Source organism: Amphiprion ocellaris, chromosome 5 (assembly GCF_022539595.1).
Source record: "Amphiprion ocellaris isolate individual 3 ecotype Okinawa chromosome 5, ASM2253959v1, whole genome shotgun sequence".
NCBI lineage: Eukaryota > Metazoa > Chordata > Actinopteri > Pomacentridae > Amphiprion > Amphiprion ocellaris.
In genome coordinates this window covers 6,416,327-6,442,006 of record NC_072770.1, presented here as the reverse complement: position 1 = coordinate 6,442,006, position 25,680 = coordinate 6,416,327, and the positions used below count along the sequence as shown (strand labels likewise).

General features: G+C 37.3%; 1 protein-coding gene across 3 annotated transcripts in view; it reads left to right on the top strand.

Annotated features, from left to right (window-relative positions):
* Positions 1 to 1,693: 1,693 nt before the first annotated feature.
* lactbl1b (lactamase, beta-like 1b) overlaps positions 1,694 to 25,680 on the top strand; it is a 29,198-nt gene continuing 5,211 nt past the window's right edge. The window contains exons 1-5 of one of the 3 annotated variants that reach the window (XM_035947928.2): positions 1,694 to 1,714; positions 15,360 to 15,435; positions 17,589 to 17,784; positions 19,593 to 19,699; positions 21,314 to 21,471. In XM_035947928.2, the coding sequence (XP_035803821.1) occupies positions 15,376 to 15,435; positions 17,589 to 17,784; positions 19,593 to 19,699; positions 21,314 to 21,471 (521 nt within the window). In that variant the 5' untranslated portion in view covers positions 1,694 to 1,714; positions 15,360 to 15,375. Of the gene's footprint in view, positions 1,715 to 9,253; positions 9,387 to 15,359; positions 15,436 to 15,463; positions 17,344 to 17,588; positions 17,785 to 19,592; positions 19,700 to 21,313; positions 21,472 to 25,680 lie in introns of those variants that run through there. The other 2 variants (XM_023269824.3, XM_035947929.2) reach the window with 2 other exon arrangements.

The following is a 25,680-nucleotide window of genomic DNA, read 5'->3' as shown; positions in this document are numbered from 1 at the left end:
GGTTGAATGCTGCTGGATTGGAGTCCAGACTTAGACACCTGGAGAAATGAATAGAGCACTAATGCCATCTAGTGGTGAGGGCACATTACCACAAATCAGGGTTTCACTGATGATGTGATTAGAACAGAAAAGCAAAAATGCATTTTTCATGTGCTAAGTATGCACTCATGCAGCTGGCCGAAACATACAGCCATTTTCTTGCATGCAGACATTTAGACTTTTAATAGCAAGAAAAACACAGATAGAAGCATCAAGTGTTCCAGTAAGACGAGACAAAGTAACTGAGTGCATGATACCAAGACCCACCCATCCATCCATCCATGCATCCATCCATCCATCCATCCATCCATGCATCCATCCATCCATCCATCCATCCATCCATCCATCCATCCATCCAAGAGAATTCACAAAAGACAACTAAAAACATAAAAAAAACAAGCTGACTGGTTTATATTCTCCTCCTTATGTTTTAAATATGGAAATACATCCATCCATCCATCCATCCATCCATTATCTATACACCACTTAATCCTCATTAGGGTCGTTGGGGGCTGGCGTCTATCCCAGCTGACTTAGGGTGAAGGCAGGGGACACCTTGGACAGGTCACGATACCAAAACCCTGAAACTGAAATGTCAAATTGATTAATTACACCTGTGTTTTTTCCTTTAGTTCGAATGTCTGTTGGTAAAGCATCTATTATTGTTCAATCTTTAAGCAATATTTAGTGAAAAGCACTTTTCTGGCTCCTGCAGCTGCTGTTTTGCTGTCAGTAATGATTTTATAATCATTCTAATAATGGCACTGGGCAGCTTGTTAATGTCAACTTACACATAACAACATGTAATTCTGTCAAAACTCATCTGTCATATACAACATCTGCAGCTGATCTCATCTGACACAATGATCCGATGATGACCTTTAAATTCAATAAATAAAATTGTCCTGAAAATGTCCACCCACAAATCTGAAAGCATAAAGTAAATAAACGTTGCTTTTAACTCGAGGCTGCACAGTGGCTCGGTGGCTAACACCCTCACCAGCAGCTAGAAGATCCTGGCCCTCCCGGGATACCCCTGCATGGAGCCTGCATGATCTTTTAACCACAGCAAGTGTTTGCTAAAATGTTTTGTTAATATGATAAGCAGGGTTTATGGTTGTGACGCTGTCTCTTCCAGTTTTTAAAATAATTTTCTCAACATGGATCGCAATAAAAATACTGGATTAAGAAAGCCTTAAGTAGCCTATACATACACACACATAGGGGGTTCCTCGACTTACGTCAGAGTTAAATTCCTACAGTTATTTTGTTGTAAGTCGGAACTGGAGACAATTGATCAGTTCTTCACAAATAAAAAATAGAAAAAAAAAGTAAAAAATAAGTCACAAATAACAATGACTTTCATGCATGTATGACTCATTTTACGAGAAGATAACAGAATATGTTACACTGTTTTTGCAGCTTGATCTAATAATGTCGATGTTTGTCAGTGTTCCGCCCTATTCTGAGCGTTTTATTAAATCTAATTTCACTTCCATGATGTGTTGCCCTTAAGGCAGAATTAGCGATGTACTTTTATTTTGAAAAATTCTCTACTTTGAAATTGTCTGTTGACAGTTGTCACTTCCTGTCCGCTATTTTGATGTTTACTTTTACATACGTGCTTTTCTGGCTGCACAGGTCTCTACTTTGTAAACGCTACAGAGGCAGTGTCGTAAGTATTTAACTGAATTTTTGGACTTGCTGGTTTAGCTAAAAGGATTTATTTACATGTATTTATGTTGTTTTTTTTCTGTTTTGATGCAGTTTTCATTCTGTTTGTAATGTGTATCAATAGCCACAGTAAAGAAGTCTTTTGCTAAGACCCACGATTCATTTTGCAAGCATGAGTTGAACTAGTTGGACAGCTGCAGCTTTTACACTGCAGTGAAGACAGCACACATGGCTTTCCTTTTCCTTTTCTTCGAAGCATCAGAAGAGTCTGACTTACACCTGAGAATCATATTGAAGGGCAAAAATGTAGTACTTAATGTAGCACAATCTAAGGTGGCATACAACCAGTAAACAATGTAAACAAAGCCGTCTTTTAGCGCCATGTGAAGACGTATTTGTCCACTTCGCTGGTCAACCAGTCCACATGACCAGTTACAACATAACGAAACGCCGTAGGTCGAGGGCGTCGTAAACCGAGGACCCCCTCTATCTATCTATCTATCTATCTATCTATCTATCTATCTATCTATCTATCTATCTATCTATCTATCTATCTATCTATATGTAGGCTGTCAGATCAGGCATAACATTATGACCACTGACAGGTGAACTGTATAACACTGATTATAGCGAAGGTGCTAACCACTTAGCCACTGTGCAGCCCATACACAGGAATATGTGCAATATACATTTTTGCACTTATGGAAGAGTCTGTGCAATATCATGTCTTTCCGCATTCAGTGGAATCAGAATTTCTACATTTGGAAGAATCGGTACAATATCAGCAGTACGTTTGTATACTGTCTTGTTTATTTTGTATTTTCGACTGATTTCACTACATTTTTGCATACTATCTCCTTTGCTGCAGTAACACTGCAAATGCATTTATATTTATTTATTATTAATAAAGGCTTAGCTCATCTTATCTTGGATTTTGAGCATGATTTTATTTTCAAAGTTTATTCTTTCTTAAGGGCTGCACAGTGGCTTGGTGGTTAACGCTTTCACCTTGCAGCTAGAAGATCCTCAGTTCACGTCCACACCCTCCTGGGATCTTTCTGCATGGAGTTTGCATGTTCTCCCTGTGCATGCGTGGGTTTTCTCCAGGTACTCAGGCCTCCTCCCACTGTCCAAAAATATGCTGAGGTTAATTGATTACTCTAAATTGTCTGTAGGTGTGAATCTGAGTGTGATTGTTTGTCTCTATATGTAACCCTGTGTCCCCTGCCTTCACCCTAAGTCAGCTGGGATAGACTCTAGCCACCCTGTAACCTTAATGAGGATGAAGCGGTGTATAAATAATGGATGGATGGATTATTTCTTAAAATGCAATCATCAGCTTGGATTTTATTTTATTAAATTTTGAATTAGCACTCTGTACAGTTTAATACTGCACATTTCATTTCTTTTTTCTTTTTTATGGAGTTTTTAACTGAGAAAAGAAAGTGTGAAAACAAGTCAAGGACATCCACGTTGAAATATAAATGTTAGATCGGATAAATATTTCCTAAATGCTTAAACAGTTCCATTCAATATTCAAATTAGAATATGGTACAAATTTAAAATCAGTTTCAAAAACTACATTTTTGACTTCATTAGTTCAAGGTTTCTTCACTTCATCCAAAACCTCTGATGGCATTAATCCATCCATTGGACTCATGATGAGACACTGACAGCCTGGCATGAAGAGAAGCCAGTTCAATCAGTCTGACTAGAGCACAAGTAATTTCAAACAGATCATTCTTCACTAGCTCTGACATTTGCTTTGAAGTTTATCAAAGTTACTACAGGGACCAGGGTCATTGAAGGCTCCTTACCTCTGTCATCTTCCCAAACCTTTTAGGACAGTAAATTAAAAATAAATCTAGAGATATCAGACCATGCTTTCATCTTCATTTCTATTTAATAAAAAGGTAGATGTTAAAGATTATTCAAGCTCTTCCAGCCAACAGAGGGGAAAATTGGATGTTAATTAGAATCTGTGATGCTGTAAAGGCTGTAGTACGTATTTTGTCCACAAGAGATCAGTATAACCTGTTCAAAGCTGTACAGAAAGTTTGTCAATGCTGGTAACATGCACTCTCTGCTATGATTTCCGCTGTGTGTGCAAGTTAGTAAAACACACTTGCAGTAATGACTGAAGACAGGGAATTTGGCCTCTGGAGTTTGCAATAAAACACTATAAACTGAATTAGATAATAAACATGAAATATAACAATAGTGAAATCACAAAGCAGAGCTCAATGAAAGGATTTGAAATAATGAATAAATCCAGTAAATGCAAGAAAGGTGGATATGCAAAGGTGAGTGGAAAATGTGAAAGGGGCTGTATTTACATAACTCATTTTTCATTTACTGCAAAGTATAAACTACCTGAGTTGCACCCTCGGGGGAGGAAGAACAAAAGAATACTTCATCTACACATAATTTACATCTGAATTATTCATTTAATAGTCATAATCAATATAATAGTTAATGAGATGTAACAATAAAGACAATAAAATGCACAGAGTAACATCAGCAGTAGAACCACAGAAGAATTACACTGATTTGTTTTTGCTGTTATGGTCCATTCCAGTATTGGAGGACATTTGGGCTTCAAATTTTTTGAAAAATAGACCTTCTCTTTTACAATTTTCTGCTACATAGTCATCAGTAATATGTAATAAACTATCAAAGGCTTGATTAGCTCAGCTTACACATCAATGCTACCATTTTTATTCCATGTTTTATTTGTTGTTTGCTAACCCTGCTCTAATCACTGTAACAGAGCTGCTAATCCATGCTAATGTTAGCTTTTTCTCAGGAGTAGAAGCTAGATATGTAGCTAGCTGATACTGCTGACCAAGAGGATATACTTACTGATGGAAAAAGGAAAGAAAAAAGTAATAAGAATTTGTCCTTTTTTTCTGATAATATGCATAACAGGGTTGTATGAAGTAAAGCGAGACATTCAATTAAGGCTGGCAGTGTTATGAAAATATGAAAAATAGAAGAGAGGACATAGCTTTGCTCTACCCATTCTTTTGGAAAACTGCTTGATGTTAATTCCAGCGTATCATGTGATTCACTGTTTTCTTTTTCTTCTCCCAGCTAAAAAGGTTATGCTAACAGGGTTGCATATATGTTGTAGGACACACGTTCCATGCATGATAATTATTATTTAAAATATTATGTTGATTAGAAAAAATGTTCCCACAATGACAAGAGACATCAAGGAAAAAAAAAATTTCATTAAAGGAGGTTTAGGTTTCATTTTAAATGTATTAGATTGAATTTGGTCATCATTGGGGTTGGACAAGAGAAAATGGCATTTTAAGGGGAACTCCAGACTTATTTTGTATTTTAAAAATATTTTCAAACATTCTTTTCTCTCAGTTTTTTTTTTTTTTTTTTTTTAGTTTTGGTCTCAGGACAAGTAAATTTACACAAGAACTGCATGTTTTAGTATTTTGTACATGGAGTATTTGAAATTTGATGCGTGGGATGTAAAATGGCCTTCAATTCTGGAATGACCTTTATAATGGATGCCCCAAAATGTTTTTTTTTTTTGTTTTTTTTTTTTTTAGGTTACATCTTAAAATTAAAAAAACACAAATAAACCCAAAACTGTTGTCAGAATTTGGGTGCCCACAGATGATGATGTGAAATTGCATTTAGGGTGTACAGTATAGTAGATTGAAATTGTTGATATAATGCTGGCATTTTAAAAACAAGCTTAAAGCATGGAAGCTTGCAGAGTAAGAAACTGCAGTCCTGCTGTGTATTTACTCTTATTACACAGTGAAAAATGTTGTGGTATTGATGCTTTAAAATCATTTTTGCAGTTTGAATTGTAACATTTTGTGTTGTCAAAGGATGTATAGATTGTCAAAGCTGATTCAGAATGGGAAGATGCCATCCACAAAACCACTGGAGCACAGCATATTTCACGTGGGGTTTTAAACTGCAGTTGTTACGGAAATAGTTGCTTCTGGCAAAAAAACAAAAAACAAAAAAAACAAAAAACCAACTGCTGTGACAGAACAATCACTACACTGTGTTCAGTCAAAAAATAAAAACAACCTTTGCCTAGAATTATTCACGTGTATTTGAGCATTGGAGCATTCATTGAGCAGTTGTGCTGCATGATATCAATGGAGCCTCTGAAGATTCTTGTCAGAAGGTGGCCACAGCTGCTGTCATTACTCTCCTCATAAAACAAACACAAGTCTGTCACTCAAGTGAAAACATTGTCAAGATACTCTCGTCTTTCTGTTGACTTTATATACAATCTCATTTATGTCTCCACAGAACAGACCTTGCGACAGATAACAGGTAGCTTGGCTAGCCATCAAACGATAGTAGAAAAGCAAATTTAGTGTATGGAATTACAGTCATTACAAAATTGGCATACAATTTATTCTACAGGTAATGATCCAACAAAGCCATTCAGTAGATAAAAGCTGCTTCTCAAAAGTTTTTTGCATGGTCACAGAAACATTTGATGAAACAATCAGTCCAGACAGACTAAAAGTGAGATGCTTAAATAGTCCTATATTGTGCCTTTTTTCAGCAAATTGATCAAAGTCTCACATGGCCCCATGATTTTTCAGCTCAAAAATAATGCAAGGATGGTTTATTTCAAAACAATTGTATAGTTTCTGGTTTTAGTGCTGTTCTAAACAGGCTGTTTGCTTTGACAACCAATGAGTTTCTGCTGTTCCCGCCCCCTCAGGAAGAAAACTCTATCTGTGTCTGTGATCATTAGCTATAGATTAGTTGGGTGTTACATAGCACCTGGGTTGATTTCACAGTCACTGGTAAAGCTGAGAGGGTAGTTGTGGTGCTGGGTATGATAGAATAAAATGTCTTAACAGCTCTACAAATCTATAAAGGCCCTTCTGTCTCCACTGCAAGCTGCAGCTTGGCAGCTTGAGCACACCAGCTCACCTCTACTCAGCTAAAACACTGTAAAACTATTTTATTCAACACAATTGTAAGTTGAAATATTGGACTAATTCAGTCACACATGTTTTAACTGGAAAGGGATTAAGAAGAGGAAGAATGATACAGATTGAAACCCTAAATTGCAACTTAACAGGATTGGCTCCTCAAATTTGTGACATATGAAACCCTGGAAGTTTGAATCCGTGTTTTTTGGACTGTCATTGATACACTGCACCTTTAAGGAGGAACTGTTCAGTTGTGTCAATGACTCCTTATTTTGCTCATGACGTGTTCTCCAGCATATAGAAAATACTGTATCGACACGTTTGCAAGGTAAAAAAAAATGTAATTTTCAGTGGAGGGGATCTTGAACATTGTGTGTACAATGGAAAAAGCTGAAGAGGCATGTGTACGGTCTTTGGTGATTAGACGCCATCATGTGTTTTGTCATTTTTCAGGTAGGTAATCATGCCATGAGGTGAACAGAGATATCACTCTAAGTGGCGCATGGATGGCGGTGCAGGAAAACTGGAGGAATGAGATGTGAGGGAGGACATCAGCCTGTCACTGAAAGGACGGCTGACAGCAGAAAAGACAGGGACATTTTTAAATTTTGACGGCAGCAGAATGACCAGCTTCCAAGAGACCGTGGCAAAATCTGATTGGTTTCGCTGAAAGAGTGAACACCCATAGTGAGCTGATAGAGCTGGGAGCAGGAAATGAAAAAGAGACAGCATGAATATCGTCTTCTTGACTGAACATTTGCTAAAATTCCCTTTAACTGCCATGGAGCTGTGCCATGTGGGTTTTACTAGCAGCAGTATATTTAACAAAACCAGCTGCACAGCAGTTTCAATTTAACATCACATTTAACACCACAAAATAAACATTTTTCTATTTCCTAGTATTCCCTGTAGCAACATCATTGAAATGCATCTTTTTTATATCTCACTACAGCAGTCAAATGAAGCTTGAACATTTTAGTAATGCATATGACCCATGTGTCTCACTGTTGATGAAAAACAAAGGATTTGATTTTCTGCTTGTTGTCGCTTTAGTTTGAGGATTAATGCTGTCAACTGCAGCAATCATACATTGCATATAACATTTAATGAACAGTGAATTAATTATAGTAGAGCACGTGATGCACGTGATGTTTTGGCAAATTTTTCTAAATGAGAGACGATGTAAATACCTTTAATCTGAATGACCTTTAAGGGCAGTATGGAACATTTACAAAACGGAAAGAAATTTGAAGTCATGTGGCTGCAGTGAGAGGAGAATGTCATTTAGTATAACCAAATAAGATCCTTTGCTCCCTTTTTAGAAACATATTAAGCCATTTACACTTTTCTTTCTAAAATTAAGTATTTTGTTTCATTAAAATATACCCCACCATATAGCTTTACCACTTTCTCTTTGTCGACAGCCTCAAATCCGATCAATCCCTGCGTAAAAACATATCTATCATCCAGATAAGGTATTAGTGTGGGGATTGTGTAACACTCACATTATAGTGACCATTAAATACAGCAGACTCTCATATCACCAGTGATCTTCTACATAATCAAAGAGCTACCGAGCAGAGCAGCTTGCAATAAGCCTGCAACTCCATGCAATGAGCCATGTGTACTAAAGTGAGCTGCCTGCATATTCATCCTCCTCATCATTTCTGCTGCTCGGTGCCCCAAGAGCGTTTCATTATTTTTAAAATGCTCAAATCCGTGCGCACATGGCCGCAGGCATGAAAAGATTTATAACTATAGCATGTCTGCCTTTTTTGCACGACTGTTGTCATGGACGACAGGCTGGCCTGGGTCCTTATCTGTGTTCATCTAAGTTAAAATGCATCAGACCCACAAATTGTTTTCCATGTTCCTGTTCAACGTGAAATGAGAACATTGCAGATAATTAGGTCAGATGTCTTCTATAAATCCAAAACAAAGATAAGTAAGGAGGAAAGAGTTTGGGCATCTTTAGATTTTTAATTTCTGCCAATTTCTTTTGTATGTGGTCCAAGAAATGATTCCAACATCAGAATCGTGTGCCAGGAAGTTGAAAGACACCGAACGATGAGGGAAAATAAGTGTGCCACCAAAGTTTTTTTTAGGGATCTGAGGCATCTTTCTATCACAGCCTATTCTATTAGAGGATGTACTTTAGATTAAACTGACAACGTCAAGACCCATAACCTCATTAATGGGCTACTATCTTTCCCTGTCAGTAAAAAAAAAAAAAAAAAAAAAAAAAATTATTTTTATTTTTTTATATATATATATATATATATATATATATATATATATATATATATATATATATATATATTTTTTTTTTTTTTTTTTTTTTTTTTTTTTTTTTAAATAAATTTTATTTTTTTCTCCAGCTCCAGTTGGCTTTTTATTTTGCTGAGTGAATTTGTGCTCCAGAAACCACAGGCTGTGCAAATGCAAAATGCAAAAAAAAAAAAAAAAAAAAACAAGGGACAAATGTGCACAAAACACACGCCACTCACACACTGAGAGGGCACCTATTTTTGTGCCATGGCAGATGTGGCCATTGGCTGCGATAGTTAATCCAGAATACTGGGTTTGATACAAGTCGGATTTAGTAGCCATAACCATGATACTAACATCTGTCAGGATCCCCTATCCGAGCTCCCAAACCCTGACGGGACGAAAGTGGAATATTTTTGTCTTGTTTCGATAAAGCGGAGGGAAAAACAGTTGATAGAGTCAGAACCTGAGGTAAGTGCACAAGGAATTAATCAATGTAGGATGTTTCGTGGCCTAGAAAAGAGGTGCTTGATTCACTAAAGCTTATGTAACATGTTTTCCCACAGCCGGGATTCTAGATGCTTTGTGGCGCATCACTCCATTTACAAATGTTATGTATTTCTTATAAGCTTATGATTATTATTGAGGCTTCAGTAATTACGACTATTTACGACTTTATTGTTGCTATTTTCTTGAATGCAACTAATCAAACACAATTACAAATAGACCTATAGTGTAAGAAATTTTAGTGATTATGTCAACATTTAGAAACTTGTTTTCTCTGGTCTGAAGTCCATAATTACTCTATAAACTGAAATATAACACTGAAATAATAATGAGAACTTCTTGCTCTCATCTTGACTATATTATCAGTATGGAGAATCACTCCTAACAAGATATTTTGAAGATAAAATCCCATTTTATTTAGATTGTTTTTGAGTGACGAGGTTATTTGGGGTAAAGGACTCATTAAACGACTTGCTTCGAAGCTTATATCTTATCAGTTAACACATCATGGCTACATCTGATTACATGATAACACTCTGTACTGAGTATCTGCCTTCAAGATTACCACCACAGAAGCTAATGAACACGAGTCATTTGAGATTTCGAACTGTAAAAAGTATTTATCTTCCCCTGGTAGTCTGTTGGATTTTATCTTCAATTGTACAGTCGTATGTGTACATCACTCTTTGAACACTAAGTTTTCACAAAACCTCTATTACGGATTAAAATTTCATGAAATGTGCCTTAGTTCTGTCAACACACAAAACTGCCATTTGAATTGTCTTGTGTATTTTTCAATGGTAGATTTTACACAGAATAACCTCAATGTCCTGCACGAATTGGCACAGTAGGACAAATTGTGTTGTGAATGACGTAAAAGTGAAACAGCCATTGGATGTGAGGATTTTAGATTGACTGATGAAATTAAATTTTAATGATCCTTGTAAAGAAAATGGGTCATTACTGCAGCAGACAGATCAGAAAGAAGCGCAAAACTGAATATAAAATAAAAGGCAATTAACCATTTTTATTATTACAACATGCATAATGTCCCAGAAAAAAATATATGAAATATTAGTCATAAAAACAAGCCAGTGGTTCCATTAATTGAAGTTGTTGATGTGTTATAATAATACTGTGTTAATAGTTGTAAAGTCAGCACACTCAATCACACATTAGAGTTGTTTTTATTAAATTAAACTTTATTTTTGGTAGATCAATCATTTTTGGTGTAGTAACGGTTTTTAAAGAAAAGCACTCAGAGAGCACAGTACTCCGCCAAGGCTGCTCAGTCGTATCATTTCCGACGGATGAAATCATTAAAAAATTATCCACAAACAAAATGGCCTTGCGCTGAGCACAGGCGTGTTATGCTTGTCTACATTATGTATGGATACCGAATCATGTGACCTAAATATGTAGCAGGCGGCAAGAACTGGTGAGACTTGGAAACACCCCCACAATTTAATCAATTGTTCCTAGTATGATTTCCGATGGATAAGTCCCAATGAGTTCGCAGCAGTCGACATTGCCAGTTAGTTTTTACCTCAAAGCACAGCAGAACCCAAATGCAGCCTCACTCGGCTACAAATATGGCTGTAGACTCATGTTTTTTTCCATCAGCATTCGATCTTTTCTTCTAAATTCCAGCTCACATGTTGACTAAAAAGCTCTGACAATAAAAAAAAAAATATATTGGTAATGCTCATAACCTTCCTGATAAAGACCAAAACACATTTTTCACACAGGACCGTCATGCTATTGACAGTGCTGAAATGATGCAGCCTGCTGCTTAGCACATTGAGCTGCTCTGTAAGCAGCAACTAATTTCAGCTCGCTACCTCTGACACACGTAATAAGAACCAAAGTGCCAGGTCAGGTTTTAGCTCGGTGCTGAATATCTGATGGGGTTTTAATTGGTTTGGAGTCCAAGAAATGTAGGGCGAACTTCAATCTTTTTTTTTCTTGTGCCCCTTTTCTGTAAATATGCATGATCCAGTGTAATTCGCCTAGTTTGACCTTTGAGTCACATTCACAACTATTTTTTAAGGGAGTCTGAAATTCAGAAATTGACGTTACAAGAAAACAACATCTTTTTAATAAACCATAGGAACCAAGTTGAGCACTGAGACACACTGGGCATTTTCAGCCTTTATGTGAACAAATTTGTGACTTGCTGCTTTTTATTTGTGCTTTTGAACAAAGACAGAAAATCCTTGACTAGTCTTAAGAAATCTATTGAAGTAAAATGACAAGACTGTATGTAGCCTATTGTTCCTTTTCTTTATTTGATGTTGCTGCACAATGAAACACCCGAGTGGAAGTTAGGGTCAAGAATCAGAAAATCAACATGTTATTTTTCAGGGTCACTTATTCCACTTGAATGAATATTTCATTTTTTCTTATAAATTAGTGAAAACAGTATGAACCTTTCTAAAAGTTAATCCACTTCAGACTCTGTGTTTATAAAAGGCCACAGAAAATAACACTGAAACACCTTCACACAAACAAAACTGCAAATCAAACACACTGTTGATTGAATGTTGGTTGAACTCATTGCACATGGCCCAGGAAGTTCAGTGCTGCAATCACTGATGAGTTCTCTTTGAACAAATTATTCTAAACAAATTCATTTTTCTGACATTGATAGATATTTTCTAGTCATCTATTTTCTGTGGTCGCTTTTTCAGGCCCAAATGCTTTTCAAATAAACATCATAGAACCTTGTTAATTGATTCAACTGACAAAAACGCTTCAACTATTGAATGTACGCTACCGTTCAAAAGTTTGGGGTCACTTAGAAATGTCCTTTTTTTGAAAGAAAAGCAGTTTTTCCAATGAAGATAACATTAAATGAATCAGAAATACAGTCTAGACATTGTTAATGTGGAAAATGACTATTCTAGCTGGAAACAGCTGATTTTTAATGGAATATCTCCATAGAGGTACAGAGGAACATTTCCAGCAACCGTCACTCCTGTGTTCTAATGCTACATTGTGTTAGCTAATGGTGCTGAAAGGCTAATTGATGATTAGAAAACCCTTGTGCAGTTATGTTAGCATATGAAAAAAGTGTGAGTTTTGCAGTGAATTTACCCATATATGAACTACAAGAATCTTTTTTTTTCATGAAAGTCCTGGTTCCCTGTAAAATGTGACAAGTTGACCTTACCTGAAAAAGTCTAGGAAATTGATTACCTTGAAAAGTAGAAAAGTAAACATAGCTTTAAGACTAATGAATTTCTTAAAAGTAAATAGAAGGTAGGACTAATTAGTTAGATTCACTTAGCTTAATCGAGATGATCAGTTTTCTATATTTTCTCCAGTAAAATCAACTTAGATCAGCCTTCCAGATTTTACAGCGTTCTCACATTTCTTGATCACGACTGCACCTATATGTAAAAATGTTTCAGGCTTTGCAGGGTGGCTGGTAAATGATGTCCTTATGTGTGTCAAATCTAACCGAAACCTCTCCATGTTGTTTCCAGTATCCTGAAAAATATCTTTCAAAATTTCACTGAGCTAATGACAAACTCCTTTACAAATACTAACAAACACAAAATGAGGGAATAATACCTTGTCATAGAAAAGGCATATACATGGAAATTCCATTTCATGTATATGCATTTCTTTGTTTGGGTGGCCTCTATACACTGTAAAACATCATAGAGGGGTTTAGTCAAATCAGCTCATCTTTTTTTTAAGTTCACTTAATGCAAATATCTGAATTTTGCTAACTTCTAGTTAACTGAACTCAAAATTTCTCATTTTTTAAAATTTCCAAACCACGTTCGAATTTCAAAATAAATTTTTAGAACTTGAGGCTTTTGACTGAAAATGTTGAGCTGAATGAATGAACAGCTGAAAGTTCACTTGACTCATTAAATTTTTTTACAGAACCAAACTAACATATAAGCAGATTTCTCAGGATGCATTGTGAATGTGTTAAAATTCCTTAGAGACTCTTGTGTTTTTTTGTAGTTTGAGAACAGCCAGGGTGGAAGATGTGGCGTGTCTTTTTTTTTAAAATTAGGTCATGGTTGCTTCTTTTCATTACAAACCAGTTGTTCATATCTTGATGCTATTGAATGTGTTTTCTCAAGGTGAGATAATTTAACTCAGCTTGTTGTACAACTCATAAGATGACGAGATGAATTGCAGCTGACACGTTTCCAAATTGAATTAATTTTCAATGATTTACAATGTACTATTTATGTACATCATCTGCTTGGAATAGCTGAAATTCACTCCTCTGGTGTTTATGTAATATTTTATAATAAGTATGTTGCTGTGGTCTGTTGTTCTGAAGTACTTCAGTTAGGCAGTACCATATTTCATAAAGACTACAAATCATCTTGGCCTAATCTCAGTTACAAACTGTACACTAAAGGCTACAGAATAATCATCAAGTCTTCCACCTTTCAACAGATGGACAAGTAGCAACAACACGCCACCTGCTCCTGTACGTCTGTGAGCTCACACTATAGCACCATTTGGGACCTCAGCGGTTTCTACTATTTAACAATTCCCCACACAAGTATTTATCTGCACTTGCTATCCAGCTGTGACCTTTAACAGTTTTTTCATGATCCCAAAGGCAGTCTGCCAATGCTGCTCAGCTGTCATATGATTTCCAGCGGATGAAATGTTTCAAAAATTTGTGGTCCACAGCGGTCGATTTGTAGTACGATCGTGATCAATTGATCGTCTGTAGGCAGCTGACATAGTGTTCACTTGTACTCATAGTTACAGTGACGCCATGCCGCTGTTTAGCAGTGATACAGAAATCCAGACTATAAGACGTGTCACTGCCAACATCTTTCAACTAGTCCTTGTGTCATTTCTGACCTTCCCTGAAAATTTTATTAAATCCGTTCATCCGTTTTTGAGTAATGTTGCTAACAGACAAACAGATCAACCAACGCCGATCCTCACATAACTCTGCTGCCTTCCTTTGCGGAGTAACTAGGCCTCCATCTACCCGACACAGAGTTAAACGCTGAATCTTTAAGGTCAGCTTACATTGGTGCAGTGTTACCTCATGCGTCTCAAACCCTTCAATCCGACATCTTTCCATGATCACCATTCACCTTCTTTTTAAAACCAACCCTCTGTAAAACATACAGATTTTTCAGTACTACCAACTATGCCTTTTAGTGTGGCCATTCTGCACAGGTATGAACATAAAGTAGGTCACTTAGACAAAAAGTGTAGAAGGCGGTGGATGCTTTGCAGCATGATTTGTGAGCATTCTTTTCAGAGCAGTCATTTTGCAGAAAATACACAAATCTCTTTGGACACCTGATTTCACCTCCAGCTCACCTGTAATTTAATCATCTCCTTCCTTGGATTTCTTGAACCATGTTTACGCCAAGCTGGTCTATTCCTACTGATTGATGTCCTGTTCAAACGCACAGAGCAAGCACATGAGAAGCAGCTTTTTCAAGTTTTTTTGACCTTCTTTCTGGGTCATACTGCAGCAAACAGTTGCCTCAGTGGAAAATGTTTGTGTCTTTCGCCACAGTTGACATATTCTAACATTTCAGTGTCTGGCTATCAATCATTGCCCCGCATTGTGACTGAATGGATTGCTGTTTGCTCTTATTGCTGTTGATGCTCAAGTAGAGGCAGCGCTCGATCAGGTTTGTTGACACTGACTGTCCAGACTAGAAAATTTTAAAGGCATTCCACCATACAAAGGGAGTGATCGTATAATCTAGCTGCCAATGGGCAAAAAAACATGTTATCTATAAGAATAATTTTTCCAAAGATGTTTTCACTGTGTAGCTAAATCTGCTCCTGCTCCGTCTGTGCAGAGATCAGCACCACAGAATGCACTTTATGATGGCAAATCTGCCATGTTACAGTAAAAAAAAGCAATGAATACAGATTGTGAGCAGAAGCAATAACTGTTTGTCTTTGCTTTTCATGTAACAGCCAGCACAGTAAAACCATGGGCAAGACGGGGAGTAAAGTTCTCAGAGAAACCTCGGTGGATGGGGTTCAGGCACAGGTAAAAGCAGCCTCCTCACACACGTGCAAGCTGTGCAAACACACAAACGCACAGGAAATGACTGGTAAATACGCAATGTGTAGCAAAAACACATTAAGCTGCTGTGATGGTATATAGGTATGTGTGTGCACACGTGTTCAGCAGTGTGTACGTTTTGGTAAAACGTGCCAGCTGCTAGCTCTGGCCATCCTTACGCAACCAGGATCAGTTGCAGCTTTGCTTTCACACTTCATTTTTCCACATTGCATCATCACACCTATAATCATCAAAACACATTACTGAGCTTTGGACAAACTATTTCAACCGTGGCTATCTAGTGATTAAGCGGACTAAAAGTCACTGGATGTACTCAGTGATGGATAGAAACTGTTTATGGGCATAAAAAAAAATGTGCACTAGAAGTAGATAGATAGAATCTGCTATCAGGTTCATGACATATTGTGACAGTAACTTATCTGGGAATTCCAATGAGAAACCATTTATAGATAAAATAGCCACCTATTTTTTGCTTGCACACCCAAGATTATATTTTTTTTTACTTTAGGTGCATAAGATAAAAATAACATATGTATAATCTTTCTGTGCTCCAGCCCCTGTTCCTTAACTTAAAGTATTTGTTTCTTTAGTCTAGATTCTTGGTTTTTAAATGAAGAAGACTGAGTGGATATCATTTTTAGATTTTTTTGTTTTTTTTTAAAAACAAGATAATTTGTAATTGAAAATTAACTTATTTTTAAGTAGAATTTTATTTTTCTCTGTCTGAAAAAGGATGCTGATGCATTGCTGCCATTAAAAGGGCAAATACTTTGAAGTAAAGATTACAACAAATATCCATCATCTTATGGTATAGATTATCATATCACCTAAACCCGCTGCTGGGTAAGAAGATAAGAGGAGTGGCTTTAGCAACCAGAGACATTTGTCATGAATGAAGGTGAGGTCAGATGAGCTGAAACTTTTAGTTGTACAACCTATCAATATATCAGCTGATAGTAGCTTATTTTGATATTACTATTAATGTTGATCATAAAGTACCAAGAGTAAAAATAACAATAATAATTATAATAACAATCCACCAGAAAGCTCTGAAATATATTTTTGAGTTTTAAAATGTCTCTCATCAAATATACCAAAAAAAAAAAAATTAAGGGTTCCAATTTTTTTTAAAAAAAGTTGACTTTTTTTTAATACATAAGCAGGCTCACGGGCCTAAAAAATATCCCTTTTTGGTCAGACTGTCAAAACATACACATTCATACTGTCGAACATTGTATCTTTGTGCAGTTTGTATTTTGGCTGTCAGCAGTCACAGTGAAGAAAATTGGAGTGCATGTTATCCTCATTATGTAAATTCTCCTCTGCATCCCAAATTGTCTGTCATTTTCAAACCCAGTAGATCCAAATTTGCTGCACCCAAGTGACTGTACTTTTCAGCTCATGCTCTGGCTAAAAGGCGTACCCTAACACCCCATCTCGACTTGTGTTGGCTGAGTGGGTGCCATCTCCGTCAGCTCGTGCGGCCTGGTGAGCTCCACAAGGCGAAGCTGGACTGAAGTGAATTGATTCACGAGGATTAGGGATTAAGATTTCCCCGGCCGCTTTGGTGGAGCAAATCTGGGGATTATGATGTCAACAGCCTGTGGCTGCTAGGGAGGAAATTGAATTGTAAGGGACGACAGCGCTGATGGCCCAGGATTACAGCACAGTCAGTGAGAAATCAGAGATGGGAGTCCATGTCTGTGCCTTTCTCCTGCTCAGGAAAACCTCCATGGGGAACCATTTACAGCCTTTGGGGAGAAGAACTCGCTTATATAGTAGGACCAACTCTAAGTAAATGTTTAGGATGTTGACTGAGTGATTAGAAGCTTTCTGTGTCACTGGTAATCCTGGCCTAGGAAGCATCAGGTGGTGAGTACAGTTAAGTGCAACAGGGATCTCTTTAATACTGAACAAGGGAACGAGGATATCTGACTTGTTTTGCAGCTCAAACCAAGTTGGAGAATAAAATCTGGTCTAGTTAAAGACTGTGGCAATTCAAAAGTATGGGGAACTTTGTATTTATATGTATATTTATAAGCTGACAGTTTGGCACATTCAGTGCTAACTTAACATGTGATGTTGCATGTTTGTGTGCCTGTGTGTTTGTTCTGAAGCCAACTCCTGCAGCAGCTGATCCTGCTCCTGCTGCTGCTCCTGCTCCTGCTGCTGCAGTCAAACTTGAAGGACTCACCAAAACCAACAAGATGAAGGTGAAATGGACCCAGCTGGGTTTGGTGTTCTTCCTGGTTTTGTCACTGGTGATGACAGGATGCTTCTTCTGGCAATATCAGCTGCCAAAAGTGTTGCCAGGTAAGACCAGCTGTGTTGGTGGCAGGTCATGGTGTGAGTGATCGATGTGAGGTGATTAATGTCTTGAAGCTTAGCAGCTTTGTCTCAGCTGAAGTTGAGAAGTTGATACAGGCTTTGAGGTATTTGATTTTTTTTTGCAAACCATCTCCAAACAAATAACCTCGTGATTGAGACGTGCACTCAAAACAGTTTTACAGTTTTCATTTAATATAATATATACTTAGACTATAAGCTGCATCTTCTTTAAAACTTCAGACTCTTTTGAGGCTGAAAAAGACAAAAAAAATCTGTTGTTTTTAAAAAGGTCAATGTATGATACAGTTTTCTCCATCATACTGTGCAAAAATACTACACTTCCCAGCTGTCTTAGATGTGCTGACTCACTTGAGATTCCCTTATGGGCTGACTGAGCCAGCTCTGTCAAAATTTGAGTGATAAAACTTCGCCTGAAATCACAGTGTTTTTTGCTGAATGAATGACTCATTTTACACGAACCAAAGTGAAAATTTATGATTTCATAATTTTGGTATCAAAGTAGGTACAAAACAAGTAATTAATCTTAGTCACAGATAAATGAATCATTTGAATAAGCTGTGGATCTCAGTGTCTGTGCGGCTGTGAATCTGTGTCATCCAGTTACTGCAGGTTATTACTTGTTTATTACACTGAACGCTGAATCATAGCCGTTAGCTCGCAGCTAAACCTCCGGATACCCCTTCTTATCTGATGTGTCTGCAACAAGTATCCACAACCCCAGGTCCTACTGCAACAACGATAATGGATAGATTATTTTCTCATAATTAACAGATATAGATCTCATAATTAGGAGATAAAACAATCTCCTAATTGTATGATCTATATCTTGTAATCACGAGATAAAGTCTGAGCTAGCAGAAATATCAGCACACAGCTGTTTCGCTTCTTGAGAGTGTGTATAATTAGCAGCATCATGACTACTTCAAGATCTCAGAAAGCAGCGTCAGGTAAAAATAGAAAAAAGTAAAAATCATTTTCTCAGATTATACAAGTAGTTCTTTAAATTTGGAGAACAATAATGATATTCAAAATTGTGAAGTGACGCTGCAGTGAAATGTTTTGAATTGCTGTGTCTGAACACAGGAAGAGCAGTGTTAACGTCAAACACAGCATCAAAATATGTCATTCCTCCAACTGTGCGAGAGGTACTTCAGATTAGGTTTCATTTAAATATTCTGACATATAATCACAGCAGCTCTCCAGGCTCTAAGGCGTCATTTCATCAAACAGAGCACACAAACAAAACACTTTATTCTCCATAACGCTGTCCAGGTCTGTAATGTGGTCCCATGAGTAAAGGCACATCAGGTGATGTTTTGATGGTAAAAGCACATCCCCTGGGCTCTCATCTATTTTTTCTAATATGCACTGATATCTTTTTATATTACACAAAAAGATTTTTTGTGTGTGTAGCACTTCATTAAATTGAAAAGGCAAATAGTGGCCTGAAGCTATAATGAAATATATTAAAATATCAGTGCTAATGCACGAGTTCACAGCAGGACCAGGCCACATTTCTTTAGGTCAGGGACTTATATATCAAGCATCCTCTCAGAACGTATCTCATAAATCCCATAAGATCAACGGGGTTTATAAGAAAGCAGAGAGACTCAATGACGCTCCAAGCCAGTAAATTATACCACATTATGACTGCCTTTGTGCCATCCGTGCATAATTCTATCAATATGAAGTGAGACTTACAATAGCCCATCCCCTGTGCTTCCTCTTCTTTTTCTTTCTTTCTCTTTTCTCATTTCCTACCCACAATCCAGATGAAGCGATGGGTCGCAATGCCAAATCTGAGATGATGTGTCCCCGCTTCCCTGAGCCCCTCCCCCTGGAGCATCCTATCCCGAGTCTGAAAGAGGCCCTGGAAAAGGTGAGAGAAGTTCATCGTGCACACAAATTTAAATCTGCAGCCATTTTTTTTTCTTTCTTGCCCACTCAAGTCCGAGTAAATTTACAGGCTTGCTGATAATCCTTCACACCAAATGTCGTTTCAGTGGACAGAAGGAGATTAAAGATATAGTGGATGGAAAGTGTCTGCCTGATGCACAAGGTCGTGTTTCTATACCCGAGAAGCAGCGCTTTAGCACCGTAGGAGTATCCGAGGATGTAGAGTAGAGGCTGAACATTAGTTATGAGGACGTAACTGCACTTAGCAGAGGAATACACTAATATCAGCATCATTGACTAATTCATTCAAAACTGAGGAGAGGTTTGCCTGTTTAATTTTAGTCTGCACATTCCATGTCTGACAAAAGCCTCTTGGTTTGTGTCTGCTGTAGGGGTTGTGCTACCATAAAAGGGCACAAGATAAATCTGGGGGGTTGTGAAATGATATATGGGCTAGAAGAAAAGAACAAAAAAATGTTCTGTTACACAAAATTATATTCATATATTATCTTTTCTCCAGTACTGTTTTTTGTAATAACATGATTTTTTACAATTTGGACCTCAAACAGTTCTGAGAAGTTCAAAGAAAGCAGGTATATACTATATTAAAGGTGATAACAGACCAAACTAGAAAAGCACTCGGAGAGCGCAGTACTCCGCCAAGGCTGTTCATTCCCCCATATAGCATTGTCAGAAATGCAGCATTTTTTTGTAGAAATGCAGCATTTGTTTATTAGTTATTGATGATCAGAAATCACAGCAGCATAAAATGTGGCCATTTAATATAGATGTACCCACAAACAAAATGACCTTGCGCTGAGCACAGGCATGTGTTATGCGTGTGTATGTTATGTACGGATACTGAATTGCCTGACCTAAATATATAGCGGGCGGCGGGAATTGATGGGACTTGGAAACACCCCCACAATTTAATCAATTGTTCCTTGTATAATTACCGATGGATAAGTCCCAATAAGTCCGAAGCGATTGAATTTTGGTAGTATCTTGTGATCGTCAGCAGGCAGCTGACGTAGTGTTCACTTGTTGTCATAGTTACAGTGACGCCATGCCGCTATCTCACAATGATTCAGAAATCTTTTTTAAAAAATCCATGGATCCAGGCTAAAAGCTGCATCACTTGGTCCTTGTGTCATTTCTGAGTTTCCCTGGAAACTTCATTCAAATCCTTGAAACCATTTTTGAGTAATGTTGCTAACAGACAGACAAACCAACGCCCGTCGTTACATAACTCTGCCGTGTTCCATGGCGGAGTAACTATTGACGTCAGATGGATGTAGTGGAGTGCCATAGTTTCCTTTAAAATTTAATAAAAATTTGAAGTGGCATGAAATAGAAACTGAACAGTGTTTTTTTCTATTTACATGTTTTATTTTTCCATATCAAGGAATGGAAATCCCTAATATGCTGAAGATGCAAGCCATGTTCAAAATTTTTCACTCGTGATTATCTTAGCTTGACATGAAGATGAGAAGTAGGGAGAAACAGCCAGCCTGTCCTTCTCTAAATTTTCTCTTTATTTCCAAATATACATGCATTTACACTGGAAATATTTCAGTGTGGACTTTGTCTCTTCCAGGTGGACGTTTTGCTTCGACAGAGCATCGACGCCATCAGCCTTCCTGCTCTGTCGGCCATCGTAGTCTTAAATGACACTGTTCTGTGGACTGGAAACTTTGGAAAGAGGAATGGCAGCGACCCTTTCTCAGGACCACCGAACGAGTACACAATCTACAGGTGAGTGTTCTGCACTGCAAACTGCATCACATGTGTCAGTCAGAAAACCTCTAAACTTCATTAAAGGACTTATGATTAGTTAAAGTGATTCAAGTCAACAGGTTATGGTGACATCTTAAGTCCTTGGGTGTTTTAGGCTTTTGCATTGATACACGTTTTTATCAGGGCAGTAGCCAAGATTGACAAATATCTGAGGTATTGAGTCAAAGTCCTCTCTGCTCTTCCAAAAGAAAAGAAAAGAAAAAAACTGAGACTACAGTGCTGCCAGGTGTCAGTTTGTTGTTCCATTACATTTTCTCGAATTGTTAATAAATGGAGCAGGTATTTTAAAGTAATTGCTTAACTGAGATCATTTTTTTTAAAGTTTTTCTTTACATTTTTTTTGTTAGTACCAAATTACATAAATGCTGCTTTAAAGCTTTCTAAATGCTACCAGAGGGGAAATACAAAATCATTTTTCTCATTTTAAGGTAGCTTTTTGTTTTCTGTCAGGTTTTGTTTTTAAAAAAACAAATATTGATAATAATGTTCAAGAAAAGCACTCAGAGAGTGCAGTACTCTGCCAAGGCTGCCCAGTTGTTGTATCATTTCTGATGGACAAGTCCCGATAAGTCCGCAATGGTCGATTTGTAGTAGGATCGCAATCATGTGATTGTCAGCAGGCAGCTGATGTAGCGTTCACTTGTCATATTTACAGTGACGCCGTGCCGCTATCTCACAAAACAGAAGTCTTTAACAAATCCGTGGATTCATACCGCATCACTTCCTAAATCTAATCAGGTGGTCCTTGTGTCATTTCTGACCTTCCCTGAAAATCTCATTCAAATCCGTTAGTCCATTTTTGAGTAATGTTGCACACAGATAAACAGACAGACAAATGTACGCCGATTGTCACATATTTCGTGTTCCTTGGTGGAGCAATTTATATGTAACTTTAAATTGTGAACTCCTCTTAAGCTTACCAAAACTGTAAGAAAGGACATGACATCATTGCTCTCAGTGTAATCCCTCGACAGCAGCTGATGACTTCTTTCTTCTACTGGCTGTCAGTAAAATTGAACTTAACAAAACACATTGCTTCCTGTGTAGCAAGGGAAGCATCTATTATGAGCTGAACATTGTTACACCATCTTGATTCATTGTAATGGAACCACAGCCTCTGCATATAGATATAATTCAGCCAGCCCCCATCTGCAGTGCAGTACAGATCCTGGAGTGAGCGAGGAAGCATGTGCAGGAAGCGGGGCAGAACATGCCAACTTCACGTAGAAAGCCTCTAGCTTAACCATTCTGTTAAAACCGAGACTCCGGCACAACAGTGGTTCTTAAAGCTAAATGCTAACAGCATGCTAACATCCTGATCTGTAAGTAAATGTCTGCCTTGTTAGATCTCTTCATTTAATGCAGTAGTTTGCTGACATTTTTTTTTAATTAGCACCAAACACAAAGCACAGCTTTTGCTGTTGAATGCATGTCCAAATGACTATAATTCATCCTCTGGGGATCATGCATTGCTGCACCTACCCATCTGATTGTGATCAAGATATTTCAGTTGAGTGAAACCACTGACCAACACTGTTGTCCATACTCTGGTGCGGATTTTTATTTTATTTTTTAGACTAAAAACTTATTTTATACAAGGATTTGTATATAATATGTGGAGCTGAAGAAGAATGACTGGTGAGTTCAGGTTAATTTTCAACTAATTATCCAATAAAACACTGCAGATGGTTCAGAGAAATGTAATGATTTAAGGTGTAAAAACGCATCGTGTTGCTGCTTTGTCCTTCATATGCGGGGTTCGCTGAGAAAACGTCAACTTTTAGCGAAACTACAATTTTCTGAAGGATGCGTGTGGTTGTTGATATGGATAGTCCTGAACAATGGAATCAACTGAAGGACCAGATTTCAGAAACTGACGATGCCATAACAGAGTATAGGCATTCCTTTCAGTCTGTTCTGTTGAACTAATTGAACAAGTTGACTAATTATTTTTGACCAAATGTGAAGCAGATACATATTGTACACAAAGTGAGGATAATACAATGTGTGAGAGCTAAACTGAGGAGGATTCAAATGATTCAAAGGCTTCATTGTCATATGCAGCAATAACAAATTATCAGTGAAATTCTTAGTTCTCTGTGTCTCTATCTAGTGCCATGAGTAACCTATTTACAGAATGCATTAATTCAGACACACTCATCACTCACATATACTCAAACATACTGAGTTAACAATATGAATACACAAAAACAGTGCAGAAAGGTTCTGTACAGATAAAATGCATTAAAAAGGTTAGGATCTTCCTGTAGGTAGGTAATGCTGAATATACAAAGTACAGTGCGATAAAAGGCAGGTGCAGAAGCAACAAAGTAAGTAAATTGTGTATATGTTTGACAGTGTGAAGCTGAGAGATTTGCATAAGACTGATCTAAATCAATGAAGCAGAAGCTCTCACATTTTAACCCTAAGCTGAGCTCCTTTACTTTCACTAAATCAACGTGATGATGTCTTTAACTAGACATCATCATATTCCACTAAATAAAGATAAATGTCATATTCCACTGCTCCACTTATTTCTGCTAACAACTTGAAGTTCCAAAGCCCTGATGACACAAGTTACTTTATCACACCTTGAAGAACTCCTCCAGAGCCAAAGAAATCACACAACCATGTTTATTGTCTGTGTGCTATTCCTCAGATTAGTAAACCTTGTTCAAGTGCAAAGCAGCAAAATGCATTTCTGAGGCATATAAAAAAAAGTAATGAGTCAAAGAAAAATGCTTGCAAGCTAACTATAAAAAGATTTTTTTAAAATGATGATAGACACAAATTAAATGAGTTTTTCAATAAATGTCCTCATTAAATTGTCCAATATATTGACCTTGTATGCCAATGGTGAGTGAAGTAAAACTATTTGATCAGAGCAGACATAATGTAAAAGAAAGGACCTGAATCCATTCACAGTCAAACACGTTCTCTGAACAGTTTTCTCCAGTGCTTTGTGTACTCTGGCACACATGTCACTCTTAGAAAATGTGACATTTAAAGTAAGTACTTAAAGATTTATTGAGTCCTTTCAGGCATAGTGGAAGTACTCTGACACATTCAACGCTGCTCCGGAAAGGACTGGAGCTCCATTTAAGCAGTTTTTCCACAGTGCAGAATAATGTTGCCACAGCTGGCAATTATGCTCAGAGTGCAGGGAGACATAGTCGATGTTGTGCCTGCTAACTAAGAATGTAAGTATCTATCCCTGAAATGGAAGCACACTGTGAGCATTAAATTGCTCACTTTAAAACTAGGTTGTCTTATTCGAAAAGTTTCCCCGTAAAGCAAACTGTAACAGCTGGAAATGTGTGCGTACCCGATAGTTTTGTGGCTCATGTGAAACTCTACATGCACTTCAGCATGTGTTGAAGCACTTTATAAAATGACAGCACATTGCACACTTCACACATTAAAGTGCATTTAAAAACATATATCCACAATACTGGAAAAAACATATGTGTGGTTTTGTGTCTGTTTGTTTTCAAATTTTTTGAGTAGAGGACATTTAGTTGATCCTTTTTATTTTAATCATCCTTTTTTTGTTTTATTTCAGTTTTTAAAGAGAAGTTCAATCTTTTCAGTAGTTCACAACAACCACTACCTCAGAAGATATAAAACAAAAACTCAAAGTCCACAAATTAACTTCTAAGGATGCTCAAACAGTGGCTTTCTCCACCAATTTGTTAGCCACGCGCTTTTAAAGAACATTATCTATTTATCTATTTAAAGAAACGATTTCACGTTTTGGAAAACATGCCTATATACTTTCCTGGAGTGTTGTATACCCATTAGGTTGCCAGGCAACCAGCCAAAACTCTAGAAAGTTACTGAGTCAGACAAAGAATATTGTGACGCACAACTCCCTCCCAATCAAAAACAGACTGTCATTTTTACACAAAACTCACACAATGAAAGATGTTCTTTTATGAGCTTTAAATGTGCTGGTAGGTGGATTACGTTTCCAATATTTTTCCCAAGCTAAATTACTATGCTTCATACTTGGACTGCAGTTATGAGACTGATGGCAATCATTTCAACTAACTCTCAGCAACAAAAAAACAAAACATATAAAGTTTCCTCCAGCAGTGAATTGTTCTTTTAGGAGTCCTTAACAGTCATCATCAGTTCCACTGAATAAAACACTGTGTAATAATTGAT